The sequence below is a fragment of the Strix aluco genome, chromosome 25 (genome assembly GCF_031877795.1).
Source record: "Strix aluco isolate bStrAlu1 chromosome 25, bStrAlu1.hap1, whole genome shotgun sequence".
Classification (NCBI taxonomy): domain Eukaryota; kingdom Metazoa; phylum Chordata; class Aves; order Strigiformes; family Strigidae; genus Strix; species Strix aluco.
The window spans coordinates 4397359-4423448 of NC_133955.1; the positions used below are offsets into that span (position 1 = coordinate 4397359).

At 49.2% G+C, this 26090-nt stretch overlaps 3 protein-coding genes across 13 annotated transcripts in view; 1 reads left to right on the forward strand and 2 right to left on the reverse strand.

The window, feature by feature from the left end:
- The window catches only part of ANKS1A (ankyrin repeat and sterile alpha motif domain containing 1A), a 127397-nt gene extending 110815 nt beyond the window's left edge, over positions 1–16582 (reverse strand). For all 8 annotated transcript variants that reach the window (XM_074850434.1, XM_074850437.1, XM_074850436.1 and 5 more), the window contains exon 1: positions 16329–16582. In XM_074850434.1, coding sequence (XP_074706535.1) covers positions 16329–16537 — 209 coding nt within the window. In that variant the 5' untranslated portion in view covers positions 16538–16582. The remainder of the gene's footprint in view (positions 1–16328) is intronic.
- Positions 16583–18481: 1899 nt separating this feature from the next.
- Positions 18482–21501, forward strand: TAF11 (TATA-box binding protein associated factor 11). Of its 2 annotated transcripts, none has more exons than XM_074850557.1 (5): positions 18482–18710; positions 18799–18938; positions 19252–19339; positions 19779–19956; positions 21060–21501. In XM_074850557.1, the coding sequence occupies exons 1-5, from the start codon at positions 18510–18512 to the stop codon at positions 21188–21190; spliced, it is 738 nt and encodes a 245-aa protein (XP_074706658.1). In that variant the 5' UTR covers positions 18482–18509; the 3' UTR covers positions 21191–21501. The 2 variants fall into 2 exon arrangements, with proteins under 2 accessions (XP_074706658.1, XP_074706659.1); XM_074850558.1 differs by having other exon boundaries at positions 18489–18710; positions 19860–19956.
- Positions 21502–21789: 288 nt separating this feature from the next.
- Positions 21790–26090, reverse strand: part of BLTP3A (bridge-like lipid transfer protein family member 3A) — a 36055-nt gene continuing 31754 nt past the window's right edge. For all 3 annotated transcript variants that reach the window (XM_074850553.1, XM_074850555.1, XM_074850554.1), the window contains one exon: positions 21790–25767. In XM_074850553.1, the coding sequence (XP_074706654.1) occupies positions 25642–25767 (126 nt within the window). In that variant the 3' untranslated portion in view covers positions 21790–25641. The remainder of the gene's footprint in view (positions 25768–26090) is intronic.

Sequence of the window (26090 nt, forward strand, 5' to 3'; positions counted from 1 at the left end):
CTGAGCAGCATTATGAATGTCATATAAAACAGCCTGGAGCTGACAATATCACAGAATTGCAAACTGGAACTAGCAGCACTGCTAAGGTAAGCATTCCTCACTCCTCATTTGAAACTAAGCTCTACTGTGGCCACAGTACTGGAGAAGATACAACTTAAGTGGAAGAAAATGTAGTATTTAAGGAAAAAAAAATAATCAGATGCAGAAAAAATCAGCAGGACACATCTAGACGGTGCAGGCTCCCAGATTCTGCTGAAGCACAATTCCTTAGAAAGGTGCCGGAGTTTCCCTTGGCCTTCCCTCCATGCAGCACTTCCAGAGAAATGGAAGCAAGCTGCCTGGGCAACCACAAATTCCTAATCAAAAAATACCAAGCAGCTCACGCTGCAGCACTGAGCTGACTACAGCTGGCAACCTCGCACTGTATTTTCCCTCCCCCTTTTGTGAGATGATTTAACAAGCTACAGAATCCCAAGAGACATGACAATCAACCAACAGAAATAGAGCATCGTGTCTTGAACTGTACATGTCCATCTGCACTGTTCCCTTTTGACAAGACTCAAAAAAGGTCCGAGTTTGGAGTAAAAATGTTGCCAAAAGGAACTTGTGCAAAAAAAAATTTCTGGCAGAATGCATTTCATTCCCACCACCCATCATTCTCCCTGCACGGGGGGAACTGATGCACCAATTAAGTGTTCCAGGATGGCAGAAAATGTGTCACCCTCTGCTAGCTATCTACTCTGCAAAATAGCTACATGTTCATTGTCAGATGAAATCAACAGAATTAGAACAAGTCAAAGTTGCTATTTTTCTCCAGCACCTGCAGCGATCTGATCCAACACGCATCTCTGTGGGAATCTGGGATTTCGAGCAGGGAACCTTGCGCCTAGAAGCGCATAGGAAAGGTGATGCTTTATTTAAACATGGACACCCTCCTCCTTGTTAAGCCTTAGATACACTCTATACAGAGAAAATAAACACGCCCCATCTCTCAGTGCCAAACAGACTGCTCCAGAGACCTGTCCTCTCCCCGCTCTGGCCCACGACAGCCAAGCTCAGATGGCCCACTTGGCCACCGTGCCCTCCAGCCTAGGCAAAGCCATCTCCACGTCATGCCTTGTCATCATGAAACCCTGCCAGCCCGCTCGCTTCCACAGCAAACCAGTTCTTCCTTTACAGACTGGTTGCTGCCTAGAACTGATGCCCGAAACACTGAACAGCAGCGCTTGTGTCTGCCCTGGAGTAGATGGGAAACAGGTAAATAGGCCAAGTGAGGCAGAGCCAGAGAAACAAAGATTCACTGGACTGAGTTACCCCTCCCCTACCTCAATTAAAAAGCAAATACAATTATTTTGTACCAATAACTGCATCTAGAGTGCACTTTTGCCTTAGGGAGACTAAAAAGAGACAGGGGCTCACACAACATCCCATTTCCCTTGTGACATTGCCAAGATTGGTGACACGAGGGCTTTGAATTTACGCTGGCATTGAAATGCTTAATTGTTCAGACAGATGGGGAGAGGGCACAGCACACGCAGGGAGAGACCCCACATGCCTTCGGGAGAGCACCAATCCCAGTACATCACGACAAGCAGGGAGAAATGTTAAGCTTAAGTAAAAAGGAAATTTGTTGCTCTGATATCGAAGACTGAATGCAATGGGATGGGAGAACAGGCCCTCAAGGAAGGGAACACGGGACTGGAGAATGAAGAGCCACGACAAAGCTTCCACTTAAGCATTTGGAGCAGACTTTGCCCTTCAACACAACCCACATCAGCAGTCAAGCTGTTTCACCCACACAGCTCAATTTAAGCATGTATCAAATCCCAGCGCTCCGGCTTAATCAGAAGTCCCTGAAGGCTGAAGAAAGACACGGCTGAACAAGAAATTAACTGGCAACAATGCGGGACACAAACAAGGCAACTACATACCACTGCACTGACTCCAGATGAAATTCCTTCTTGATGAGCTTTTTAACTGGATGCCCAAAGAGCAAGTAACAGGGAAACAACAGAGCAAAGACAGTAAGGGTAAGAAGGCAAACGGAGAAGTGACCCCACGGTGGCTGGGATGGGGACATTAAGGACACACCTGAGCGGTCACGTTCAAAGAGCACTGTGATAAGCTTCTCTTCGTTCTTGGTATGCGTCAAGAAACAGAGAAAGCATCAACTTAAGAGAAGACAACAGCTCTCAAGAAAGTTTAAGAGCAGGATGGAAACTAAAAAGGACATCCTTTACTCTAAAAGTATCTGCCTGGCCCGTTCAAAAGCAGGCACAAGAGTGAACGATTGAGGCAGTAAATTATTTCTGAATCTTGAGATAGCTCCTATAAAGTTGTCATTACTTGTCTATGCTATCTGTAGAACAGAGATAAGGTTAGAGCTTAAAAATATGAGTGTCTAAGTCAGCCAGCCAAATGATATGTATTAAATGCTAAGGTCCTCTCCCTGCTAACTGCTTCTGAAGAGCTGTGGGGAAGGCCAGAAGGGCAGGTACCGCTCCTCGGAGAGCTGGCAGAGACATCTGTAGGCATCGCTAACACTGGTAAACTGAATAAATAACAGAACAGGCAGCAAAGAGAGCTCTTTCCCACACATTTCACTGTACACCTTAAGCTTCCAGCTCTGTTTTTATCCACCTGTCAGATTTGATTTTGCCCAAGATGACAAGCCAGCCTTAAACAGCTTTTTTCCTCACCAGGAAAAAAAAAAAAACCCACATTTTCATTGGGGAACTTACACAACGTAAGATAATATGTTCCAAACCCCTTAAAATATTTCTGCCCACTTATTTGAAAGCATACAAAAACAATTCTGGGCTTTTTCTCTGTTAAATACAGTTCTCCCAGCCAGGAGCTGCTTTTAGTGGCAGAGCCTTTCCCAGCGTAACAGTTTTAATGTACAGAAGGAATGTATATATGCAAGTCAGACTACTAAATTATAAACTTATGCAGGGATAAAACTCTCCATTACTTCAAACAATTTCAGGGTCATTGCAACTCTATCCCAGCAAATAATTATATCTCAGCTGTAACAACTTATACCGTATAACTACCAGGATCCTAAGGCATTTCATACGGCTTCAAAAGCTTATCCACCGCTGACAGTGACAGCTATCGAGATGGAAAGCACAAACTCCTTTTCTCAGACAGTAGCTCTGCATAGCTATCTTGGAGCAGCACTGAAGACCATTAAATTGTACCCAACTTTCCTGAGGAATTTAGAAGAAAAAGCATAAGTCAAGGATGAGTGAATTGTGGGGAAAATCAGAATCTTTAATTACTTGAAACTGAGATAACAGGAGACCAAAAACTCAAGTCTTGTGAACGCACAAGAAAAAAAAAAAGCTTACTATTTGTTTACGCACACACAGTTTAAGTGCAACGTTTAACATTCAAGAGTTTACTTCAAGATTCAAATTTCTTTCATTTGTTAACTGCACCTCAAGAGCCAACATGCACCCCATTTATCTTTGCATCTGAAAAACTGGTTCCAGACGATGCCAGCCAACAAGCACGCGGCAGAGCCTGCGCTGTGCCGCCCGGCACATCACTAAAGCCTAACGAGAGTAGGATGAAACTCTGGGCACTATGATGTAAGAATGAGAAGATCACGGCAAACAGTGACCTGCCTCTTTTCTGAGTGATTTTGAAGTTGTACTTCTAATCTATGGCATCTTTGGGCTCTCATTCCTAGGCCTGACAGGAACGCGGGGCTGGACGCTTCACAGCCGAGCGGTTTCCAGCACTAACCTCAGCACAGACACCAAACACCACATTCAGATGACATCCTCCACGTTGGACCATCTAGAAGGCTGCAGTTCGGGTTTTTTTTAACCAATTCTCTTCTTTATAGGTCTTTATTTTCAGCGAAAAGGAATGTCAAGGATGCATTCCGTTTCACTCTTTCTGTGAAATAATTCCCACTGAGGTTAAAGGAAATATTCCCAAAATGCCAAATCTAGCACTAATTACGCATGTCCTCCAAGTTCTCTGTGTTTTCAGCTGTTTCTAACTCAAATGGAGATGAGCCATAGGAGTTCAGACATATGGCTTCAGACTCCACCAGGCTGAAACGAGGCTGTGAAGAGAGCCCAGTGTCACAAGGGGAACACAAGTAATTTTAAATCACGCAAAGGTAGTTACTAACAACACTCCAAGACAACCAGAAGTCATCCACAGGGGATCACAGGATGAATCGAGGTCATTTAAACGGCTGTTACATGACAGCCAACACTTTATCAGACTTAACACTGTGCAGTGAGAAACCGTGGCTTGAAAAAACACTGGGAAGAAGTACTAGCAAAAAAAAACCCAAGTCCACGGGACATATAGTCCCTCTCAAGTCATCTGATGGTCTTCACAACCCTTGCAACAGAACCAAGACCAGAATGCAAAGCTTTGAAGTCTCTAGAGTTCAAGGCTTTTTCATAATCTTGTTCCTAAAAATATTGTGCTGATTTCTGAAATTAAGAGCAGTAAGGAAGGGTCTGGGGAGCCCATCTGTATCATTGCACGGGCAGGCTTCAAACCTTACCAGGCACTAGGCTTCTTTAATCGGATTACATTTTAAAACCAGGCAATTTACTTTGCGATGCCAAACTTGAAAGGATTTCTCATAGTGTCTTAATTAGGATGAGGCAGAAGTCATTTCACCTAATTTCCAACCCACTTCAATATTAAATTTGAAAGACCACCTATGACATCTTCAGTCTTGTTTGGCCCGAGTCTGAAAAACAGCAGGCAATAGGATTAGATATAAATCTAATGAGATAATGTATTTGCATAATATTTATGGCACTCACTTTTAGACAGGGTTGTGCTCTTGCATCCTTAGTATGCAGCACTACAGACACTTCCTTTTAGCTGGAAAAAGCTTGAGGTTTATTTTTAAATTCAATTTCCCTTTAAAAGAAACCATGTGTTTAAGTAACAAGGGAAAAGTGCTAATGTAATTTGGGTTTACCAAACCTAAACAACATGAAGTCAAGCTCTGACTTTCCTTAAGCTAAATAACACAGACTCTCTCGGAGAGCCTGGTAAAAGCCTTGCACACACACTCCTGTTTTAAAAGCAACTTCTCTAGTTTTGTTAACATCCTGCTCATTTCACATGTATATACTGATTTTAATCAGAAACTCTTAATAGCCATGCAAGGTGGGATGTGTCATCAAGAATGTACATATACATGTGGTGGTCTCAGCACTTGGCATCTTAGGGCCCCCCCCACATTTAAGCAGTTCACCTTTAGTAACCGTGGGGGAAAACAGGCACCTCAACAGCACAGTATGTACTCGAGTCTGCTGCAACTCTTGGTTTAGGCAAAAGTAAAGTGAAAACCTACACAAATCTACAGACTGTATAGATAAAAAAAAAAAGAGTTTTAAACTCAAGCACCTTATCCAGCTGTCTGGATGCTCTACAGGATTTTCTTCCACGACACAAACATTTACAGAAAACTTGGCCCTGGCACACATTGTTCTGGAACATCCAGCTCCATATTCAGTTCGAGCTGATGAAAATTTAGCTCAGAAATTTCATCCAGACTTCTCAAAGGCCATCTCCCAGTTCATGCAACAAAGGGGTTCCCTGATAAACCCTGCACATTTCTCAAGCGAGACATGGTGATTCACTGCAGGACAGAAAGTCAATTTAAATTCAGGTTTAAAAGTGTGCACTTGACAGGGGGAACACCCAGGTACTGAATGGCATTAAAGCACTGCCTTACTTTAAGCAGGGCATTTCCCCACCCGTGAGAGGGTGGCACAGGCAAATTCAGAAGGCAGTCCTTTGGGAAATAGGATACAAATAGCTCTGAGGACATAATACAGGCTCTCCAGGTTTTTTGCGCAGGAGAGAGGGCACGTTCACACACTCTAGCACCAATTTCTTTCCAAACACAGCTCACACCTTCCTGCCCTCCATCTTTAATTAAGCTTTTTACCCCTTCATCAGTCTATTGAAGATCTTTCTTTTGCTGACAGCTACAGTCCCAGGTGGACTAACATTTCAATTTATGTTTTTCTCCCTTCTGCAGAGCAGCTGTATTAGCTTCTCCAGTCTGTTGCTATAGAAACAAATCAATCCTCAACAGTTTTATTTTTACCAGTTTCTGTGAAATAGGATTTATCTCATTTCCATGACTAAGCTGTACTCGAGAGCGAGCTCTCTGGGACAGTGACAGTGCCATCTCAAGCAGCGGACAGGACCTCGTACCCAGTGTCAATGACAAGAGGAAATGGCCACCACCCTTATTCAAAGGCACCTTCTTCATTTCAAGAGGACACTTCACCTTGAAGCGATTCCCGTAGCCAGAGCGTTACCGAGATGCAGCTGTATCCGTGGAGCGGAAGAGAGCAGAGGAGAGGATGGCACAGCCTGGAAGATCACGGACGTGCTGGGAAAGCTCAGCAGAGCACCCACCAGAAAGCTCGAGCACCCACCAGACATCACACGCTCTGTGCAGGCAGAGGGATCGTCTTCAGTGAGTCCCCGCAGAGAGCTGCACACACGGGCTGAACCCAGCCCGGCGTAAGCTCCTCATGAAAGGCGAAGGGCTCGCATGGGAGTCGAGGCATTAACACATGTTATCTGCTGCTAGCCAGCGAAGCAGCCCCTCCGGGCGCTACCATGGAAGGAGCTCAGCCTCCAGGAACTTGTCTTATCCTTGTCCAAGCGCAGCTGGGAGGGGGCCTTCCCTTTTGGTCTGGGATGAACGCAGGTGTAATCTGTATGTATTACCTCTATTCTCTATCACATCTTTCACTTCTTTTATACCCTGCTTGCTTTTCCTTCAATCTCACTAAAACAATGCATTATGTTAAAAAAAATCCCACTGGATGAACACTTTCTTGGCTCAGCTGCTCCTAATCTATCAAACACTGTTTCATACATTCATCTTTAGAAAGTTCAACTCTCTGCCAAACAGCCTTAATCAGCCGGAGTAGCACCGGACCCACGTCATCAAGCTGAGCAGCTCCACTTCCATAAATAATGCTCTTTAGGTAGTCCATATGCAGATATGAATTACTGCATGCAGAGCGCTGCAGCAGGACAACTGGTCTCCAAGCAAAAGAGAAGGGAAGGGGAGATCCTGCTCCTCCGCACTGTCACCTGCGAGTTTCTGCCATTTCCCTCCTATTGGATCGAGGAACTGTGCAGCCTCACGAAACAAAAGTTTTCTGTTAGATCAGCCAGCTGGAGTGATTCACTCTGGCACAGCCACACCACAACGCAAATGACTATCAGGGAAAGAAGATGGGGGAGGACAGGACCACCGCTCTCAGCAACTAACTGCTGGACAAGCTTTGTTGTAACCTTCAAATTTCACTATTTAGCGCCAAAACCCGTTTGTTAAATATTCAGCGTCCAGCTGAACTCGGCGTAGCTCCTGCCTTTCGAACACAGAGCAGTCTGGATGTACTCAAATCTGCAGTGACATTTCTTCAGTTTCGGGACTGCAGACAAAAGTAGAGGGGAAGAAGGCTATGGAAATGGCAATATCTCACTGCTCAAATATCCTATATTTGTTTACACGCACAGCTGTGGTTTTTGGTCCTGAAATTCCTACACACAGCTCATTAGTAGAATAATAACTTGGGGTATACACATCAAAAAGCCATCAGGGAATCTCACAAACATCCACTCAGTCCAGTCAATTCTCACAAGCATCCACTCTGCCACCAAGGTAAACACAGAGAAATCCCCCTGCATGAACATGCTGAATGCAGCTGCTAATTCCAGCATCAATAAAGCGAGCCCTAAAGTCAAGATGCAAATTTCAGGACTGCACCTGGCATTTTAACCAAACCGTCAGTGCCTAGCTCAAACTGCTCCTTTGGGCACCCTGAACACAAACCACCTTCTCAGTCCTCGGGCTTCTTACAGCCAGCCAGCTCTGGAGCCAGTCTTTCTGTTCAGGGCATAGAAAATAAGTAAACTGTGTGTCATGGATGCATTTCACTGTGTCTCCCATGATGGGGCACAGCACAAATCTTATGTGAGCCCTGTGAATGCTGAGAGCTGTAAAATGATGCTCCTGGGAAGGAGCGTAACCTAGCAATTGTGAAAAAAAACCCCAGGGAGCCCTGCTCCTGCCCCAGCCCCCTGCAACACGAGGGGATACTGCAACTATTTAGACCCTGGCATCTGTCAGCGGGTGATAACTGGCTTGGTTCTGACATCTTCAACACAATCTGACCCACCTAACACTCCTCACCTAACATCCTGGCCTGCCTAACGCTCCTCACACCACGTCTTAGCCCATGGAGTATTTGAGGTAACCTGTAAGAGCATATGAATATTTCCAAAACCTGTTTGGCACTTCAAAACACTCTGCTGAGAAACTCTCAAAGCAAGGTGAAAATCCAGCTAATGTCTTCTCACCCTCCGTCTGACATAAACACCTTGGCACTCCCAAGAGAGCAAGTCCCAGGACTCCAGAGAACTCAGCACGTGGGTAAAGACTGATGGGAAGTCAATAGCCAGAAGAATTCGCCCCAGCCTGGACACCCACCTATATTATAGAGCCAACATTAATCAGCTGGAAGTTTTGAGTTGCTGCCTACACAGTTAAGACACTTTTACTCAGCATTAACAGAGAGATTCCTATCCGACATGCTGCGCTCAGAGCATTTTGCTAGAAGGCTGCACCACTTCAATCGATTCACATCTGCTCCCAACTCCTTATCCATTTAATTCAGCTCTTGCACACCCTCCACAAGCACCACGGCACCTCCCTTCAACATCCAACCATCTTTTCTGCCAACCAAACCAGGCAGCACCAGGTCGCTGCCCTCTGCGTGCATGGCGTGGAAACCTCGGACTGCATACGGCGTGTCTGGAAGGAAGCAGGACAAAACTCTCCCAAGGGAGTTTCACAGAAAGGGAAGCCACCTACACAACAATTTTCATGTGCATTCCAAGCAAGCCCTGGGTGCTACATAAAAACCAAATCCTCCTCTAGAGAAGAAAATAGGTAGCACCCATCGCTTAGGTGAGCAAAGCAGGGCACTGCTAATCCGAGTTGTCCAAGGTCCCGCAGCAAATTTATGGCAAGAAAAACCCAAACCTCCCCAAACACAACCCTAATCGCAGAATCACGCTGACCAAAGCAAGCAAATAAAATGTTCCAAAGCTGAATTAGAAGATCACACAGATACAAAACTCTTAAGAGTCATTGCCAATAATTGCAGCCTTCCTGAATTATTTAAAAAGTGCTTAGAAAACAATTCACAAAAACAAGCAGGTGCACACCTAACGCCTGTGGCAGTAATACTCTTAGCAATACCAGTGTTCAGGTATCTAATTAAAGAGAGATCTGTCCTGCTTTGCTGTTTGTACGGTAGGGTGTGGATCAGAAGACAGTTTAAAAGTGGGCGAGATCATTAATCACAGCACCAAGAAGAGTGAAAGACCCAGTCGTGATTTCTAACACAGCCCTGTTTTAGGCGAACGCACCAGGAGCGACTTCCTTTTTATGGGGGAAAGGGAAGACAGGGAAATACTTTGTTTGCACCTTTACACAACCCTGTAAGCTTGGACCTTTGGAGCCTGGCTGCTGTTTCCTGCCACTATCTCCACCAAACACGGCAGGACTTGCCACTTAATCACAAGACCTGGCCCCACAAAAGGCGATAACACACCCGTGAGCGGACAGACACGCTGACAGCCTTGGTCCTTACTGCGAACGGGGCCATTCCTCTTTTTTCCCAGTCAGCCACACCTGGGTGTGGGACCTCCCTTCCCGATGGGAGCGCAGCAGGCAGAGAGGCTGCAGCCAGACCCTCAGACCACGGGGGGAATGTGTAGCACTAAAATCATTTCTTTATATCGTCCAGCTGCACAAGAACAAATGTGAAACCCCACTTTTTTTTTTTTTTTAAATAGAAATAATTTTTCTGACTCCTACCTGCATCTGGACTATTTGAAGCTACTTTAAGCGTCCAGCCATTACACCATGTCTTCTCCTAAACCAAACAAAATACTCACCAGTAATAACTGCTGCAAATTGACTAGAACACTTGCTGTGGCTTCTGTGAAGCACCAACCAAATCCTTTCCCACAACAGATGTATACAAAAAAGTCCTAATTCACAGCAGAAGTTTCTCCTTGATACACTTATAGAAGATTACATATACAATCTGGGGCTCAACAGCAGCCTCAGTTTCCCCTCTCATCAACAAAGATCCAGTCTTCTCACATCAATAGATGAAAATAAAAAGCTTTTTCTGCAGATTTGGCTTTAAAACAATTCATCCCTTACTGCTACTGGCAAAACCTACTGAATGCAGCTTGATATTTCAGGCCACAGATTGTTTTGTTGCTTCCTGCCTTGAACTTAACAGTGAGGAGGCAAAAAAAAAAAAAAAAATCCAAATTTGGCAGGCCTCGATGCAGAAGTGCCCCTGAAAACCCAAGAAACCTCATGGATTCACAAAGCATTTCTAATTTCTGGACTTGCTTTTGCTTAAAGCATTAAGCTGTGTTTATATGAAGCTGATTTTATCTCTAGATGCTCACTGATCTACGAGAAATGCTTTTGCCCATGCTATATGAGATACGTTCTGAAACTGGAGCAGCCAGGGTACGACCAAGGCGCAGGGATCTGCATCAGACTCCTGGACCCGGGTTTCAGCAGATTTCCAGGCCCTGAACGGATCCCAGCGATCACGTATTGTGAGCAGATCCCAGAGGCTGCGTGGACGGCAGCACGAAGCCAAGACTCCCCCCAAACCCTGGCAAGCCACCACCTCTTTGTGAGCCCCACCATCTGCTTTGGCAAAAGCCAGAAACCCATCTCCCTCTCCTCCGCTGCTTCTCATCCTCCCCATGTCCTTCCGAGTACCTTGACCTGCCGTTTGCGCTCCCTTCTTCACATTAGCTTTCCAGTGGGGTTTATTTTCCTGCTTAACATTTTTAGTGCTACACAGTGGCATATTCACCCCCTAGGGAGCGACTTTATCTTCAATTCTATCTCTGCGTTTCCTTCTTGTCTGGCTTATCACGGTCTATCACATCTTGCTTCCTGCTTACCTGCAGAAATCAGTGATTTCGTTTGGAGTTTGTCCACGTCTCTCACACCCAGAGGGCTCAGCTCAGTGATCGAAGCAGGAACTATGAAAGCCCCAGACCTTGACAAAGTTCACATTTAAATTATAATAAACATGGTAGGCTGAAGTTTATGTGATGAAACAATACATTCCACAGAATTTACTGCTGGGGGCATCTTCTACAACTTTATGGACCAGCATTTACTCTCTTTGTTAAAAATTCAGTCCCCCAGCTCAGACCAGTCCCCGAGCTCAACACAAACGCTTACCAGGTATAACAGTGGGAATGCAGCTTCCTGCACCATGCCCACAGACACGCTCGTTTCTGCCAGGAAATGCCTGGTTTGTACCTAATTCACAACTTTATTTTTGAGACATCTGAAACGCTGCAGCACCACACAGAAAAAGCTGGGTCTGATACCTCAGAAGCAGAGATGTTCTTTCGAGAACAGGTAGTCCAAGCAGTGAGACTTCAAAAAAAAAAAAAGAACTAAATATCATGCTGACATCAAAGAGACCTGAAATCAGATGGAGGAAGGAACAAGGGAGCTCTGCCAGCCCAGCTGAGCATTTATGACCCTGTTCTTGGAACGAGCTTCAAGGGGTGGAGGACAGCTTAGCAGCTCCCTTATCAGGAGATATATTGAAATACGTGAGCAGCTTCAGCAGGAGCAGGAATCAAAATGATCAGGCAAAAAGAGGAAGGCAGTCAAAAGTTGTTTGGGGAAGGGAAAACACAAAACTGACCACAGACAGGTTTCTCCACTGCAACCAAGGGGTAAAAAACCCTTAATTAGAAAAGTTCCCATGTTCTAGTGTTGTGCATTGTTGCTCCCACACAATGCACATCTCTAAAATTAAAGTAACCTGCCTTTTCTTTAGTTGATGTAGACCCCAACCCCATCAACTTCGGCCATCCTCTTGTCTTGCAGGCTGACTGCAGTTTTGCAAAGCAGTTGCATGGGTGTCAAGAGATGCTTTTCACAGGTGCCCAACCAAGATATTGTGTTTGACTCTTATAAAAGGCCCAAGGCCATTCTGCCAGAAGCTTGCAGCCCGACCCACTTCTAAGCAAGGATAAAAGCAGTCTTACCTCCTTTTCTAAATATTTCCAAATCCCAATGACAAAGCTTTGTAACCTAAATTCTCTCAGATACAGCTTTATCATACATACAAAAAAATAAATCCCTGCTCCAGGTACCTTTTTTGCGATTTCTTTACCCACAGCACTAAAGACATCTATTGTTCAAGCATCCTTCCTGCACTGCAGAGCCTTGAGAACTAGCCACTGACTGAAGCACCTTAGCCTTCTCCATCAACTTCTTCCATTAATGCTTCCACTTAATTGGCACTGTGACTGTCTCTGGGCACATGTCCAGTCCATATTTACTGGTTTTAATTTAGAAAATGCATCTAATCATAATCAGGAAAATAAATTAAGATATAGGAATAAGATCTAAGAGAAAACCCTTCAACTTTAAAGTTATTCCACAGTTGTTCTCGACCTGTTGCACACGCTGGGATGCTGCACTCCAGAGGAGGCAGGAGTTGGTGGAGTAGACACCGCAGACTCTTTTCTGTCACCTCCACCCTCCTCCCACAGCATCAGGTCCCTTTAATTTGCCAATCTTCGACTTTCCATGAAGTGTCAGACAGATGAAATTTCATATTCCCTGTTTCCAAATCCTTGAAGTTATTTTTGAAGAAGTACAGAAAGGCAGAGTTAGCTATAATTAAATACCGTGCCTGCTGCGGAGAACTTACTGCAACATCCTCCCTGCCCCGGGGAAGCAGGGAAACCGCAGGCGAAGGTGCTCTGGAGGAATTGCGCACCTCAAGAGATGAGCAAACAAGTCAGTAATCAGGCTTGGCACCAGGGCCAAGAGTTAAATTTCACACTTTGCAGAGTGAAAAGAGACCACAACAGAGACAGGGTGACACACAGGCAGAAGACAAGTGCCCAAATTTCTTCTCGGATACACTAAGGATAGTCTGGCTACTTTTTTTTGGAAACTAATCCCCAAAATCCAATGTTTTGCTGCTGTACTAAGGGACACGAAGGAGTATGCTTGCTACTGCAATAAACCTTTCAGCAAAGCTTGTACATCTCGGCCACCTCACAGACACTACGCAATCGCTTAAAGCCTGCGCTACAGAAAACAACAGTTTTTAACATTGCCTGGTTTCTCCCAGCTGCTTCCCAAACAATTGTGAGGCTTCTCCTTGCAGGTAAATTTAGCAGCTGTTTCTCATAAAAACCTCACCACTATAAAACAAGCAGAAATCTTCTCACATGGAGTCATTTAACCCAAAGTAAAATCCCAACACGTTGACAGAGCACTGGAAACAATCAGAAATCCTCTAAATCATGAGAGGTCCATTTCCAATATCTATCATGCATCATTCACTGCAGCACCCAAGCCCTCGAACAACCCCCAGCAACCTTCTGCTTCCTCAGTGCTGCAACCCCGCACACCACGGCCCCCTGAACTCCCACCCCACTGCTGGTTTGCAAGAGGTGACTGCAGGTAAGTGCAGACCATCCTCACGGTCACTGCCCGGCGTTCGGAACGCTGAGATCGAGGAATACCGCAGCCAAGTTTGCTGGATCAAACGTGGTACAGAGGTCACGATCCACACAGGTCTGAGATCGCATTCGGGGTGAGCATCCACATGGGTGCATGCAAACTCTTGTAAATCCAGGGATGCTGCAGCAGATTTCAGACAGCAAGTTAAGGATGAGCTGCAATGACTCCCAACATGCTGGGAACACCAACACGCTTCCAGAACGAGAGCCACTATCATAAACATGCAAAAAGCCTGACTAACTCAGCAGCAGGGGAAAAGAGGTTCAGGGATTGGGAATTTTGGTGGCAGAAAGGGATCATTGTAGTGTCAACTGACAGACATTTAAGACAGTCGAGTTAATGAACACAGAAGCTATGAATGACAGCTGGGACATTCACCACCCTTCAGATACGCGTCTACACACAAAACCACGTGTACATGTGAAAAATCACGCTAACTGATCAGACATCAAACAGCCTGCCCACTCCACAAATCAGCTGGTATCACAAGCAGTTGTCTTACCGGAGAAAAAAAGGTCGCCGTCATCACCACGCGTTGTCGGAAAGTGCGACGGAGCTGTTAGAACAAGAGGCTGATAACACTCGTGGTGTGTATTTAACTCAACTGACCCTCTCTACTTTATCTAAACACCCTGCAAGTACATCCATCTTCTAACGCAGATGAGCCTGAAGTGGTCGGAGCAATTCCCCACTCAAAACAAGGGCTCAGAGTGTTCAATATATTAAAAGAGAAGAATAAAGTTTGACCCGAGAGCAGATTTACATTTCAGAGGAGCAAATGTACGCGCCGGGAAAGCACAACCTCTCCGTGTCAGCGCGTCTCTGCCATTCAGCCCAATGTGCAACAGCAGATTTCTGATAAGGAAAAATGGATCAAATTTGGCCACAAACAGGCAAGTCATATCCCTCTAAAGAATCAGGTCGTGCAGTGACAGCGTCACTCAACACTGGACTCAAATCTCCTCCCCCTGTCCCAGTATAAACCAGTTGCTCAGAGAATAGGAACAGCAGCATTTCCAGCAGAGAAGCTGAAATGGCAAAAAGCTGCAACTCAAGAAACGCACCAGCCAGTGGTTTCCTTGGGAGATGCCGAAAAAAAGGGGAGGAGAAAAAAGCTAACAAAGGTCTAAGAGCTTCAAAACAGAGCAAATTACAAATGACTGTGCCCTCCATCTGCTTGTGCAGCCCCCAGCGCAGCAGAGCCGAGCCCCAAGCCCCACCAGCCCTCGCCGGTTTGAGAAGCGCAGCAGAGCAGTATAACCGCAAGCCACGAACACGACTGAGGGAGGACGAGTGTGCACGGAGCAAGAGCAGCGAGAGGACGCCTTGCCGAACACCTGGCTGCACATCTGCCCCAGTGAATTCAGCCAGCAGCTCTCCTCACCATGGGAACCTACACACGACCTGGCTTCAGAGTCGGCAGCCTCTGCTAGCACCCTGTCCCAGAGTCCTCCTCTGAAGACATCACATTTTCCCAGTTACACCAGTCTGCAGCTACACACCGTAACCAGCAGCATCCAGAACCTCATAGCCTGCAGCAGTCCGAGCCCCGGGGGACACCGGGCAGCACCCAGCCCTGGAAGCACCTGCTCCAGATGGGCTCCTCTCCTCTCCCAGCCCGCTGGCCCCTGCTGCTCCTCACCTCGGGGCACACGAGCCCAAGGGGCTCAGCTGCCAGCCCCCTCCAGCACAGCCTCCTCGCACCCCTGATCCCACAGACAGCACCAAACCCTCAGGGCTCCCCCAGCCCATCCTCACACACCCCACATCCATCACAGCCCACCGTAACATCTCACCCCATCCCCTCGGCCCTCAATTCCCATCCAAGGCGACTCCTCCCCTGGCCCAGCGCCCCAGGGGACTGGTCTCCCCAGTCCCTCCACGCTGGCAGCGCTGCAGCCCACATCCGTGTCCCCCAGGGCTCCAGCCCACACCGCCGAGCCCCAGGGACCTCCAACATCCCCTGATCCCACCGCCCTCTCACCCACACGCTCCACCCCAAGAGCGCATCCAAACCCCTACAGCTGCCCCCGCTACCCTACAACTCCCACCTCATTCCCCCAACCCGCACCCCCCACTCCACATCCCTCACCCCTTGTCCCCCAGCCCCCAGCTCACACCTTCTAGCCCCGACAGACCCCCATCCCCACACCTCCCGCCTCCTCCTGCCCCAGCCCCTACCAACACGGCCCCATAGCTTCACACTCCCTCTCCCTGCCCCACACTCCTACAGCACCCCAAAAGCCCACACCCCCTACTCCACCCGAAGCCCCCCAAAGCCCCCCAGCCCCCACCTCCTGCTGCATGACCCTACAGGCCCCCCAGCCCCCCCACACCACCCCCTGCCCCGTCACCCTAAATCTCCCCCAGCCCGTACATCCCTTCCCATCCCCACCCCCCTCCCCCAACTCTAAATCCCCACAGACCCCCTCTCCTGGGCTCCAACCGCGCTCTCCTTACCTCCCACCCCCCAGCCCTGCACCCTCACTGCCCCCCTGCCCCACACAGGCCCCTCCTGCCCCACAACACCCAGCCCCCTTACCCAGCAGGCCCACAGCCCCCTCCCCATACCCCCTCCCTCCTCCTCCCGGACCCCACAGCCCCTCCCCGGCCCTCAGCCCCACTCCCACAACCCCACACCCCCCTCACACCCTCAGCTCCCCCCCCCCCGCCCCCAGGCCGCGCTTACCTGAGGAGACTGGACAGCGGGTGCCCCACACCGCCGCTCCCGCTGCCTCCTCCGCCGCCTCCCCCCCCGGAGCTGCCTCCTCCACCTCCTCCTCCTCCCCCCCCGGAGCCACCGAAGCCGGAGCTGAGGCGTTTTCCCGATAACAGCTTCTCCACAGCGGGCAGGTTCCCGGTCCGGGCGGCCTCCAGCAGCTCCTGCTCCTTCCCCATGGCCCGGCCCGGCCGCCGCCGCCCGCCGCCACCGCCTCCCGCCAAGCCACGCCCCCCCCGCGGCCTTCCGGGGCGGAGCCTGCGGGTGGGCGGGGCTAGAGGTGGGGGCGGAGCCTGTCGTGAGAGGGCGGGGCCAGTGCCCCGCAGGCCACGCCCCCCCCGCTGGGTTATTCTTTCAATGGACCCTTTACTCCACCTCCTTTTGGGCTCGTTTTGTTTAATTTTATTCATTGAACGCGTAAATAATATAAAAGGGGGATTCCAGCACGTGCTGCAGGGTGAAAGGGGTGCGTTTTGGTCAACTTCCATCTCCCAGATTTCTGATACACTGGAGGAGCCGGGTGTAAAACACACCCGAGCGTTAGCTCACGGGTGTATATACAGAACAGATATTCCTCTTTCATATGCATCCTCCTGTATAACTTTGCCAGGGTTTTCCCTCTGCGTGTTTATTGAGAGGATGAACGTTCACAGATAATTTTGCAGCTATTTTCCCACACGGACGTCTTCAGGGAGGCGCGGTGTTTTGCATTGCACGCTGAGGATCAGTCTACACCGAGAAGTGAAATGGGTAGAAGCAGTTATCCACTGCATAATGCTATAAGCTAGCGTAAAAAATAATTCAAATGTGGCCAGATGGTTCATTTAAACATAATATTAACAGTATCAGCCCTTGCAGGCAGCTGCTCTCTCCCTTGGAGGGGATTTGCATCAGTTGACTCAGGCACTTTTTGATCCCTGTGTTTGGGGAAGCCTGTTACAGCACGGTTTGTGCTTCAGGGAGGTGAAGGGAGCTCGTCCTGATCCGTGCTGTGCCCCACACACAGGAGGAGACTCACAGGGGATCACACCCCTGGCATCCATCACCGGCCTCACGTCACTGAGCGTTTGTTTGGGCCTCCACACGCAGCGTTACCTTCCTGCCGGGGGGCTTGGGACCACGGAACCACACAGAGGAGGAGGAGGATGCGTAAAGGCACTGCTGGAAATTTCGCATATTTAAGCACTTTTTGCCAAAGGCATTCCAGGACTTTGCATGCTGGAGTGAATCCTGCAGGCCTATGTTAACGTTATCCCACTTTAGAGCACAACAAACAAAGAAACAAAGAGCAGCGGGGTGAGGATCCCGAGGCCGAGGAGGGGCTGGGACAGGTGGAGATGTGGGTGCTGAGCCTTCCCCACACCGTGCCCAGCCCGATCCTCGCTCCCTGCTGCCAGAGCGGGACCTGTTAGAAGGAAACACCGGGGAAGACGGGCTGTGGCAGCCTGTCCAAACCGATCCCTGCCTCCAAGACACAAAACTAGCGGGAAACCCACAGTGATAACTCGAGGAGCTCTGACTTGTTGGAAACTTTGATCTGGGCCTTGAGACCGAGCTGTGGACTCCCAACCTGCCCCACCGTAACGTGGCTCCTTTTGAACAGCCAGGTTTTCCTCTAGCTCTGCACAAAAGACTCACACAGCTGGAGGGGACTGGCCCCTCTCCCCGCTGCAGCCACCAGCCTGGCTCCCTGCAGGGGCCCCCCTCACCCCACACTCGCCCCAGGCCATCCCCATACCCCAGCACCAGCCTTTCCCACCCCAGTTCCCCCTGCTCCAGTTCCCCCAGTGCCCCCACCCCTTTCCCACTCCAGTTCCCACAGTGCCCCCAGACCTTCCCAACCCAGTTCCCCCCAGCCCTTCCCACTCCAGTTCCCACAGTGCCCCCAGCCCTTCCCAACCCAGTTACCCCAGTTCTCCCCGCTCCAGTTCCCCCAGTGCCCCCCAGACCTTCTCACCTAGTTCCCCCACTACCCTCAGTGTCCCCCACCTCAGTTCCCCCCAGCCCTTTCCACCCCAGTGCCCCCCAGTTTCCCCCCCCCGGGCCCGGCCCCACGCCTCACCCGCAGCCGCGTTGCCCTGGCGACAGGCGCGGCCCTTCGCGGCAGCCGTAGCGTTACGTCATCAGGAGGCGACGTCGCTGCGCCAGGCGATGGCGGATCCCGGCGACGCGGGCCGGGAGGAGCTCAGGGCTGTCGCCGAGGGCCAGGAGCCGCCGCCCGCGGCCTCGTCCCCCTCGGGGGATGGAGCGGCGGCCGTGGAGGAGCCGGCGGCCGCGGAGGTGGCGGGCGAGGGCGAGGCGGGAGAGGCCGGCGGGGGCGGCGAGCCCAAGGCCGAGGCGCCGGACGGGGAGGTGAGGCCGGGCCGGGCCCGCTGTGAGGGGGGAGCGGGGCCCGGCCGGGCTGTGGGGCCGCCGAGCCGAGCGCTGCGCTCTCGCCCAGGTGAGGAGCGCGGAGGGGGAGGCGGTGGACGGGGAGGACCCCAGCCTGCAGCCGTCCGCAGCCAAAAAGGTGAAGCTGGAGCTGAAGGAGAGGAAGGAGAAGAAGCACAAAGTGGACGAGGATGAGATCCAGAAGATGCAGTGAGTGCCGGGGCGGCGGGTGGCAGCGCCTGGGGAGGCTGATGGTCGGGAGGGCACTGCACAGGGTTGCCACAATGATCATTTAATTAGTTTACGAGCCCGTGGTTAACGAAGCCTGTAGCTCCATCCCAAGTCCCTCCTGAGCAGGCCCCGCCCTTTTGCATTACAAACCTTGGCACCACGGGAGCACCTGGCTCTGCTTTGTGCTTCAGGATGCTTGGGATGGTAGAAGGGCTTTGCAGGATTGTTGCAGGAGCCTGAAGAGCTTCAGACTTTTATCTTTGCTGTAAACAAACAATTCTCTCCGCTCCAGAATACTGGTCTCTTCCTTTTCTGAAGAACAGTTGAACCGTTACGAGATGTATCGCCGCTCTGCTTTCCCCAAAGCTGCTATTAAACGGGTATGACTTCAGTAACGCTTTGCCACAGACACTCTGAGCAGACCAAGCAGGCTGAGCCTTACTAAGCCTGGCTGTGGCCTTATCTGGGCCTTGCACGACACGAGCTAGCTCTGTGGCACATACAGGCTGTGGGTGCTCCCCCCTCCAGCTGTATCTCAGCCCCTGTGGCTGAGGCCATTATCAGATCAGCTTATCCCATTATGGTCTAGCTTAGTGCCCTCCCACAGCTTATGTAGTTTAAATAGGAGCTCATCTTAAATAACAGCGGGCTGGGGGCCCATGAGGCAACAGGAAAAAGTAATTGCTGGTACAGGGTCTGCAGCTGAGTGAGGGGAAGCTAAAACCTTGACAGCCAGCGTGTGCTCAAAGCTGTAGGACCTAATTCCAAAGTTCTATTACTGCTGTTCTGTTTCAGTAGCCTTTGGTTGATACTTGACAGGCTCAAACTGCTAAATATGAGTTAAAATGTTTCACTGCTGCTGTACCTGGCTCAGCTGACTGTCCTTCTCCGCTTGTCCAGCTGATCCAGTCCATCACCGGCACCTCTGTCTCTCAGAACGTGGTTATCGCCATGTCTGGCATTTCCAAGGTCTTCGTTGGGGAGGTGGTAGAGGAAGGTGAGTGGCAAACGTTGAGTGAAAAGGTAAGAATCCGGGGTGAACTCAACGCTCACAGCAGAGCAGAAGGACGTGAAACAAGACTGGACACTTTGTGGTTCCCAGTCTTGCTGTCCCGTGGGGCGCTCAGCCCCTCCAGCAGCAGCAGAACACTGCAGCCAAGAGCGGGGTGAAGCGTGGGGTTCCCACTCCCCTCTGCCCCTGCCCGCGAGGCAGCAGGGGCTGGTGACCACTGGCCTCCTGTTTCCTCCTCTCCAGGGAGGATAACTTCGCAGGTCTTACTCAGTAAGCTGGCCTGTAAGCAGGCTGCAACAACGTGGCAGTAAAGATCTTCTGTTAATGCTGCTGATGACAAATTCAGCCCAGAGGGAAATGAATTATTTAAGCCTCTTAACCTGTAAGAGCCTTCCCTTATGGGATGAGCCCAGATCGTTCTGGGACAGCGGTGGGAGGCTGACCCCGCTGTGCGCCTGCTCTGCTTGGGCTGGAGGAGGCGGTGGCGTCACCTTTGATGCCAACCAGGTCACACGGACTCGTCACACAAAACGTGGCCTCTGTGCCGGGATCGCCGTTACGGGGTGATGCAGTTTTGCTGTTCCTGTCTCTGCAGTGCTGCGTTGCCTGAGGCGGTTTGGAGAAGCAGCTTCACTGCTGTCGTTAATTGTTTCGTGTCGTTAATTGCTTCATGTCCTTGGCAGAAGGTGTAAAGGATACTTACTGTAAATGATAGAAAAGTGCACTGCAGGTTGTACCTTCCTGTCACTGCTGCACCCAACACCCCCAAACACACCACCCAGCCTAGGGGCAGCTTTAGAGCAGAAGGTTTAAGATGATAAATTCTTACATGACTCAAACCAGCATATTCCAGAGTAGCCAAGTGCTTTAAAAAGTTTATTCTGGTCCAGTACCGATGCCCCTAGGACTGACTCTTTCAGTCTAGAAGCACACAAAAGCAGTTTTGTTCTTGTGTATTAACAAGCTGTGAGCTGTAAACCCTGCATGAAAATGTTACTTGTTGCCTTTAAAGTTAAAGCTCCAACAGGAAGAGGCTGGCTAAGCTTAGCTGTCCTGCTGACGTGAACTCTTTGGGTTTTGGTGTGCAGCACTGGACGTGTGTGAGAAATGGGGGGAGCTGCCACCGCTGCAGCCCAAACACATGCGAGAGGCCGTCAGGAGGCTCAAGTCACGAGGACAGATCCCCAATTCCAAGTATAAAAAGATCATCTTCCACTGAAGTGTCCTGAGAGCAGCAAGAGAAGACAGAAGTTAAGGTTCCTGGTGTGACCCTCACAAGCTACGCGCCTGCAGCTCCTTCGGGAGCAGTGAATAGACTTAACGTCTGCGGGGAGGGGTCCTGCAAGGGGGCTGCTCGTCCAAGCACGACACAGCCTGGGGCTCGTCTGCTTCAACCCAGCCACGACAGGAACGTTCCGGGTGTTCCGTGTATTCACCCACCAGGGTCGTGCTTTCTGCTGGCACAGAGAGACGGGTGTCTGTGTGCAGCACCGTGTCTCCTTGTTCATTAAACTTGTTATTGCGGTCTTAGTCTCGCTGGGAAATACTAATTGTGTAATGGTGTTGGTGCGATTCCAAGTAGGGGGAGAGCAAGGGGATGATCTGTCTCAACCAAGCCCGACATGTTGGGGAGGCTTCGCCTTGCCTGGGGCAGGTATTGCTCCATTAGCATAAGAAAGGGAGCAGGCTGAAAGCTGATGCTTCTGAAGTCATCACCAGGCTCTTCTTCCCAAAGCCCATTTTATGGAGCTGTCTAGAAAAACAGTACAGTTAGGAAGGGGGAGGAAAAAAAAAAACAAACCAAAAAACATGAGCCTGTAAGGAGGTTAACAAGTTTAATTTCTTTTCGTGGTTCATAGAACCAATAAATGCATGAGTGGAAATATACTGCAACAAAGTTCCAATACTGCCTAAAACAAATTCAAGTTCAGACTTGCACATTACCCACCTGTACATACAGTAGTCCCCTGTGAGCACGTTTCTTCTAACTAATTGTAAAAGATGCTGAGGCCATGTGCTTATCCTAGGGTAACTAAAGGATTAAGCTGCCTCTCATCGTAACATAGAAAGAGTCCTTAAATGGAAGCCTCTACGAAGTAAACTTTGCTCATCAGCTGTGGAGATAGAGGAGTTTTAGTCCTCCCACACATATGCCTTGTAGAAAGGATGTGGATTTTGTTTTACAGTACTTTTTACTGGTACTTAAAAAAACCCCAAAACAATGGAAGTGCTTTAATTCTTAAACAAAACCAATTGACTTAAGTTGCTGGAGCAAGAAATTTGCTGTAAACAACCTGGCCCCAGCTCTGTTCGGTCTGCACACGTGGGAGGGAGCGGTAAGGGGTTGTGACACAGCAAGTAGGCACCACCTCTGAGAAAAGCCTTTGCACCCTACTCATTTCCCAAGGTAGCTGGAGATGAAGCTGGACACCTACTCAAACAAAATGTCATGGAAGTTGGAAAGAGAAGAAAAGAAACCTCCCATTTTCAAGCAATTAGTGAATAAAAAGTAATACCATTGCATTCCACCTAAGGCAAGCATTCTTATATTTCTTGCTTCATACAGGAAGAGGGAGCAAGCACAGAAGCATGGAGGTTTGATTAAAACTTCAGCTTTTGCTTGTGTGGGCTTTGTGCGGTTCATAATGGTACTTACAGTGAGCTGTTCGAGAGGTTTGTTTCAGAGCAAGTCTAGAGACAGAGACGCTTTGTTACCTCCTTCCTTGCTGTGAGCAGCTCTCAGAGCAAGAGTCTTATTTTCTACAGAAGATAACTTGCATTTTGGAACACCTGCTTTTATTTCTGAATTCTTCTATGCACGAGGCAGTATTGGTGAAGGAAATGCCCGAAAAAGTTAAAGTGCATTTTCCTCTCAAAAACAGGGTGACAGCCTGCTCTAGCCCATCTTCCATCATAGGCAGCACCACAAACCTGCATCGAGCAGGGGATGGGTCATGGAACGTGCTCCGGAGAAAGCAGCCAGGCTGTGGAGGAGTGACCCTCTCCCGTGGAGGAGGGAAAGCGACCGGCAGAAGTCCCAGCACCCCCACATCAGAGCTAGCGCAGGTCAAGCGGGTGGTGAGCGCGAAGCCTCCTGCAGCTCCCGTGCTTCTGCCAGAGGCAAGTCCTCCTCCTCTTAATTCGTTTGCGGCTGCCTGCTTCCAGAGGTTCTGTAAGGAAGGGCAGGCCCTCGCTGCTGCTGTCACATCTGGTTGTAGGCACGGGGCAGTCAGGTCTTGGCAGAAACACGACTCCGGCAGCACGGCCCGCCCCAGGGCTGGCTGTTGAAGCCCAGCGTACAAGGACTAACTCCAACAAAAGTTATTCAAAGCTACCTTCAGTCTAATGGAGTCAAACATGGAATTAAGATGATGATCTTAAGAGTGACAGTTGTTTCAATCACCATCCCTCTCTTACATACCCTCTTTTTTCAAAGTGAAGGTTAACAACCACAAGGAATTCACTCTTGGCTGCCCGCAAACCACAGAGAGCAGCGTCTCCACATCCAGCCTAGCGCTGTAAATACGTCCCCATTTCCCCTAGAGCTAAAGAAGAACTGAAATGATCTCAGAGTGCCTGTTAGGGGAAAGTGTTCAACAGCTCCGGAGCTGGGCAAAGGGACAACTATGTAAGAGCACGGTAGGAAAACCCAAACTTAACTCTCAACTCATTTGCTTGCTTTTGCGTAGTTTCCAGGCCTCAACTCCTCATGGCTTGTTAATCAGAGGCTGCTCCTTGCATAGCAAGCAGGATTAAAATCTTGTGTTACTTTAGCTAAATTAATTTCAGTGGAGTAATGCTTACATAGAAAAAATAGAAAAATCCATTAAAGTTTTGGGGAGTGTGTTCAGCTAAAACACACAGTAAGGGTTACCTAACCTTTACAGACAAGTGAAGTTTTCATCTGATTAATAAAGGAGAATCACTTATCATGTCACTTCTCCTAGCACTTAGCGGGTGGCGATCGCTGTCTGTTTTACACGCACCAAAAAGCCTGTGCATCAGAAACGGTACATTTACAGAACACAAAACACATCTGGAAAAATCCAAGTCAAAAGATAAAATCCAACGAATTCCGCACACCGTGAAGATAAAGGGGAAGGAAGGGGTGTTCATCCAGAACAGGCTGAAAGTCACACCCTTCCGTACGGGAGCAGAGAGCAAGGTCTGCTCTGGAACTGCCTCCCCCTGCGCTGCCACCTTCTTCAGCACATTGGCCACGTATTGCCCGGACCAGTAGAGCAAAGAAACCACGTACCAGTTTGTCCTCAGGAGCGGATTTGATTCTTGCAGTTGATAAATTTCCTTTTTTACTTTTTAAAATTAGTGTTTACTTAATATTTTACAAGGGATTTCTTTTTTCCCCTCCACACTTGTAGAGGCGATTTCTTTATAAATTAAGTCAGTCACTGACCACAGAGAGTTACTCCTCTTCAGGGAAGCAGCTCCAGAAAAGGTGAGAATACAAACCACGTTCAACCCAGCAGCTCCTGCTTCATCTCCACCTCACAGTGAGCAGTGAATAGTGTCAGCCTCCACCCAAGGGGGCTGGGTCAGCACCCTTCTCATGACCCACATACCAACGTCCCTGTTAAAAGTCACCTAAGACCAGGCAAGAGCTCAGTGCTAATAAAAATACACGACCGGGCAGGAACAGACAGCTCCTTCCTTGTGCGGCCAGTACTGCTCTCCCTCTCTCCACTGGTGAAACTCAAACAATGGTTTGAGGTCAGCATGCATCCCAAAGAAAACACATAGTTCATCTCATCCTGTGCCTTAACCAACTTCCTTCACCCCTGTTCTTTGATAGCAAAATTAAAGAAAGTTTAAACAGTGCTTTGTAATGAAATCAATTAATTCCTTTGTGTTTCTGCATCAATGAAGCCAATCATTGCAGGATTAAGTGAGAATGAACTAGACTAAGTCTAATATACTACGCAGTCTGTCTCAACACAACAAATTACTGGTGGAAAAAGAAGCCTGAAGGAATTTCTTTACTATCCTGACCCTGTTCTTGAGGGAATAGTGAGCTGTAGCCCCTTACTCCATGGGGGGGAAATCCCTTCTGCATCTCCCAGACCCACCGACCTCCCATGTTCCCGTTCCCGTGCCACAGTACACGTGCCTTCACATCAGAGCTCTGGGCTGTTCTCTGTCACTCCTGATGTGGTGAAGTAACTACGCTCCTTTTCCTGTGTTCTTTGGCGTGCACGATTGGGCAAGAACACAACAAGGAAGGTTGAAAGAAGCAGAAACCCCACTACAGACCATCTCTGGATGTTAGCATGAAAGGTGAAGGCTGAAAGCACACTGTCACTGCCACTCGTGGATGAATAGACATGGGGTGTGTCCCCCCAACTTGACCTTTTGTTTGTAGGCTGACTGCTGCCCTGGGTCAGTGACAGAGGCAGCACCATACTGCCAGGACAGAGGAAAGTGGCTGCAAACAGGTAACTCCTCCTTGTTCCTCCCCTGCTGCTCAGCCAGGCCTGCCTGCCTTCCTTTCTCCCTCTTTCAAGTTCATTTTGCAATCGCAGTTGGTTTCCATTCTTGGAGGCGATCAGTCTCCAGGAGGTTGACTCGTTTAGCAGCAATATAATCCAACTAGCCGCCTTAGTGCTGGTGGTGGTCTCCACTTCTCCCGAGCAGCTGCAGCCTGTGCCCTCGCTGTCAAAGCTGGAAGAGGGGATTGTATTTCCTAATTTCCTGCAGAAGGCGAGCCTTGTCCATGTTGGCTTCTGCAAGGGCTATTTTCATGGTCTGAAGCTCCCTTTGCAACTCTGGCACTTCCTTTAACTACAAGGGACAGAGAAAAAAAAAAAAAAAACAAACCAGGAGTTTCCAAAGGTAAGCAGCAGGGCAGATCTGACTACACCGATCTGCTCAAAGAACAACACCAAAGCAGGAGGTTTTGAGATTAATTACACTACGTGACACAACCACACAAAGCTCACTGACAATGTGACCCAGTTTGAGTTGCAGAAGTACTTGCCAACTGGTGCCTGCTGACTTTCATACCTGTCATTAGAGTCAGCCCAGGCTGCCACTGAGTCAGCCCAGGCTGCCACTGATGGCTGTCTCCCTGCTATTGTCTCTCCTGTTTCTAGGCACAGGAACAA